The 4,364-nt window shown below is 48.7% G+C and overlaps 1 protein-coding gene across 1 annotated transcript; it reads left to right on the forward strand.

Moving 5' to 3' along the window:
* Positions 1-1,336: 1,336 nt before the first annotated feature.
* LOC119340536 lies at positions 1,337-1,963 on the forward strand. The gene has a single exon (XM_037612459.1). It carries the CDS (start codon positions 1,533-1,535, stop codon positions 1,773-1,775), a length of 243 nt encoding a protein of 80 aa, XP_037468356.1. The 5' UTR covers positions 1,337-1,532; the 3' UTR covers positions 1,776-1,963.
* Positions 1,964-4,364: the final 2,401 nt, after the last annotated feature.

Raw genomic sequence — 4,364 nt, forward strand, 5'->3', positions numbered from 1 at the left:
GCCGCATGCATTGGTCAACGGCTCGTGAGGAGATGGGGTCTCCAGAAACCGCCAACAGGGCCAATCCATGTTCTTAGCATTTTGAGGGGTCCATATCCTCACATCCTTGCCATGTTAATGTTGAACTTTTCTGAAATATAGCAGGTGAAAGTGTTAGTCCAACAATATGTATGTTAACATGAATAACCGAAATCACCAAGGGAGCAAATATGCTTTCACGCGGCCTTGCAGAGCGCCTGCTGCTCGGCGATGCAGTTGGGGTTCGCCGCGACCATGGCCACCACGGCCACCTAGCTCGCGCGCTCGTCGTAGACCTGGCCCTCCGCCGGCCGCTGCTGCTTAAGAAGGAACGGGTTGTAAATAGTTAACATTATCCATTATTTCATTTCTAAAAAAGGAGCGATCCGATGGCCCACAGGGTGACCGATCTGCAGCTCGACCGGTCGACCGACGCACACCCGCACTTAGGCTGGTCACAATGGGAAGGAACTTAGGAGTAACATCACACACTCCAATACAACTTTGCTTATGTGGCACATATTTAATGAAGAGAGAGGTGCTTGTGGTAACTAGCTAAGTTACCGGAACATCACACACTTCAAGAAACAATGAGTCTATAACCTAATAAATACATCGTTAAATGACACTATATAGATGTTCCTACCCACTATGAAGGTAATAATATAGTCTAGGGAAGTGTGTAAGTTACTAGCTTATGTTCTTACCCATTGTGACCAGCCTTAAAAATCGAAGGCAAGGGGCGGGCGTCCCAATTTTTGTGGCGTGGTCCCGATAGCCGCGTCGCCTACAAGGATGGTTCCCGGAAGCGTCGTTTCGTTTTCAAGCATGTGAAAAAACCGTTCAAGGAAATGAACGCAAGAAAGCAACGAAAGGCTCTACGAAGCGAACCGCCGACGCGTCCGTCCTGTGTTACGCACGGAAAACCTAACTGACGCCAACCCAGGCCCAGCCCACGAGGCGAAAACATGGCAAATACCTAATAAAAATATTAATTGCTAAAAAAAACCTACTTAAAATATATTACAAGACATATATTACAAAAAATATACCAACATAAACTTCAGAGTTTCTACTTTTAAAAGGTATAATTTTTGTGTTATATAGTTTATATTAGGGTGATAAAATTGACAATCTAAATATACGCGTAGGACTTGTAAACTGAAACGGAGGTAGTACTAAAAATATTAATTACTCAATCAATACGGCCAGCTGCCTAAAAAAAGAAGTAAATACGGCCAGCCAGGTCAAGGAAAAAAAATTAAAATCCCCCCGTTTATTTCCTGCTATAAAACGCCCTCCCCCCTCCTCCATAGCTTCCCCAAGCATGAGCTCCTCTCCCCTGCTCTCCTCCACACCTCCCATGGCCGCCCCCAGTTCCTGGGCCTCCCCGTTCCACGAAAAGAGAGCTTAGCGCTACCAAGCCCTCCGTCGGCTGCTCTCTTGGTCCGTCCCGGTCGTCAATCTTCGTCGAGCGGAGAGGGGAAGGAGGTCGTCAGATTTGCGCGAGATCCATGGGGAAGTACGTGGAGCTGCTGGACATGGGGGTGCGTATCGCCGCGCGGTTCCACTCCCACTGCCCGCAGACGGCCCGGATGTACTATCACCCTCCCGCCTCCGCCTCGGCCGCCCCCGGCGCCGGCCACGGCGGCGGGATGGTGCCCGGAGAAGGAGGCGCCGTGGCCATGGCCATGATGAAGAGGCAGCGGCGGGCCGCCATCGACGCCACGGAGATTATTCTCTACACCGTCGTCTAGGCCGGTTGCTGCTGCTGCGCTCATCCGGATTTATCGTGCCATTGAAGAGAGAGGAGAGGTGTTATCTTCTTTTATTGTACTTCTGTTTTACTTTCGAATCTAGAGAGGGAAATGGAAGATGGGAGTGAATGTTCGATTGATTGAATGAATGGATTGAAGAATTTGCAAGTTAAATTCGTTTGATCTCCGATGCGATTTTGCCATTCCATTCATGTTGAAATCGTTGCCTGAATCTCTTGGTTCCCTTGTGAATTTTTTTCTCCCAACGTAATTGGGAGTGGCTGCTCACAACAAGAGCCTCCCTCTTTATTTTTTACTCCCATCAAAAGTTAAAGGGCACTACCGATTTTCTCTTTCGTTGCCGTTTAAAAAAAGAGGCAAAGCGGCGCAATGGGTACAAGTTAAATTTGTTTGATATCTGATGCGATTTTGTTTGATATCTTATTCCCGTTTGGATAACGATTGAATATCTTATTCCCGTTTGGATTTTTTTTTCTGCTGCAGTAATTACGTTGGCAGTAAAGATTTTCTTTAGGAAAAGAGGCGCAAGCGGCGCAACGGGCACAGCAAAATCCTATTCCACTGTCACCGGAGGGGCAAAATTTTGTGTTTTGACAATTTTTTTGTAAGAAATTCAAGATCTGATCCTGGTTGTAAAAAAATTTGGGATTTGACCCTTTTGCTATCGCCAGGGCCCATGGCGGTAGGGTGCGACGGAGAGGGACGGCGGCCGTTTGACTGCGCTAACGTGGATACGTACCTACCGCCAGAAGGCCTGGCGGTAGGCTGTCTAACCCTCCCGCTAGAGCATCTGACGTTAGGGGTGTAGCAGGGTTTTGCCGTACAACCCTTTTGTAACGAAATGGGCAGTGGACCTAGCGGTAGGCTGTCTAACCCTACCGCCAGAGCCCCTGGCGGTAGGGTCCTGTGTTTTCCAGTATAATGTTTCTGTAACGAAAAATGGAAGGGCCCTAGCGGTAGGTGCGACCTACCGACATGGGGCTGGCGGTAGACTGTCTGACCCTACCGCCAGGGTCCTTGGCGGTAGGGTCCTGTGTTTTGTTGTTTCTAGTTCATTTGGTTGTTTATTTTCGAATGCAATATGACAGTAATATCACAGCAAGTTTTACAAATATGTCAACAATATCATAGATTAAACTTGGGCATCACATAGATCCACATTAGATAACTTGTGCATATAACATTTCAAACGAACTTCAACGGAGTTCCACGTAGTAGCAAACACATAGATCCACAAATGACAAACACATAGTTCCACGTAGTTTCATAACCACTAGACAAGTTCAACCAAACTAAAAGAGCCAAGTATCGAAGAGCATAATCAGTTGCTCCTTCCCCTCTTGAAGGTACGGTCCTCGTTACTCTTTGAACGAGTCTCTACGGTCTTCTTCTTGGGCCGGCGAGGAACCGGTTTCTGGAAAGGGTCCGGACTCAGCAAATCCTTCTTCTTCAGATTCCTCGTCTTCGGCAGCTGAGATGCTTGAGATGTTTGAGTTGGTGGAGGTCCATAATCTTCATCGTACTCCTCCTCCCCGTTGCTCTCATCCTCCTCCTCCCCTTCTTCATATGTGGCCTCCCCCTCCTCCTCCTCCTCCTCCTCCTCCTCCTCCCCAACCAACCTAGATGATGAGGGAGCATGGCTCGATGAGCTGATGAGACCCTGTGTGGCTATAGGATGATAAGCTTCAACTGACCCAGCTCCAGCACACCCAAGCAGCCCTACCAGCTTGGGACAACGCTACACGAACTTCTGCACTCACAATGAAGCAAGGTCATAATAAGTATCAGATCGACTGATTGCAAGTGAACAAGATGCATCTGTTCCAAGGAGGCTGAAATTGTACCTTCATCGTCACCCTCACTCTGGTCTCAGATTGTGCGCTCCCGGGAAGATTACCTAGTGCATCTGAGGCTTCGAAGATGCATCTGTTCAGCTCACCGGACTGCAATGGCATAAGTCAGTCACGATGGCGAATAAAATATTTTAAATACAACCGTCGGTTCAAACTTACCACGCTGTTGATGAGGGGTGCAAACTCCCTAAATCCACTGTGCATGTCTCTGATGCCTGTTCATCGGGGTCATCCCTCTCCAGCTCTGCGATGTCTTCCGCCGTCCACCGAGGCCTGAGACGAAGACGGTGCTTCTGGCCATCATCGTACCACCTCATGTGTCGGCCCAGGTAATCATCCCAGTTAGTCACTTTCCTCTCCACGTCTTTACGGAACTTCCGCCAGTTCCACTCCGTCACATGAGTCTTATGCTCCTCTCCCCATTCTGTGATCGACTGATTCTTCTGCCGGCTCATCCTGCAAGGCATAAGCAACAAGAATCATCATAAGCGCAATAAGATCATCATAAGCAACAAGAAACATGATAATCGTAATGAAATCATGGGCAGGGAGAACAAAGAGCTCACAGGTGGAGCGCGTGGCCGCCGGTATCGGTGGGCTGGCCCGGTGGGGTATGCTGATAAATCCCAAACTGCGTGGCCATGCGTTGTGGCAAGTGCCACTCGACGGTGTACACACAGATCATGGGCACGATGCACCGCCAGAGACCACGGTC

The sequence above is a fragment of the Triticum dicoccoides genome, chromosome 7B (assembly GCF_002162155.2).
Source record: "Triticum dicoccoides isolate Atlit2015 ecotype Zavitan chromosome 7B, WEW_v2.0, whole genome shotgun sequence".
Classification (NCBI taxonomy): Eukaryota; Viridiplantae; Streptophyta; class Magnoliopsida; order Poales; family Poaceae; genus Triticum; species Triticum dicoccoides.

Excerpts from the sequence above, each read along its gene's own strand:
- LOC119340536 (XM_037612459.1), top strand. The coding sequence starts at position 1,533 with ATGGGGAAGTACGTGGAGCTGCTGGACATGGGGGTGCGTATCGCCGCG.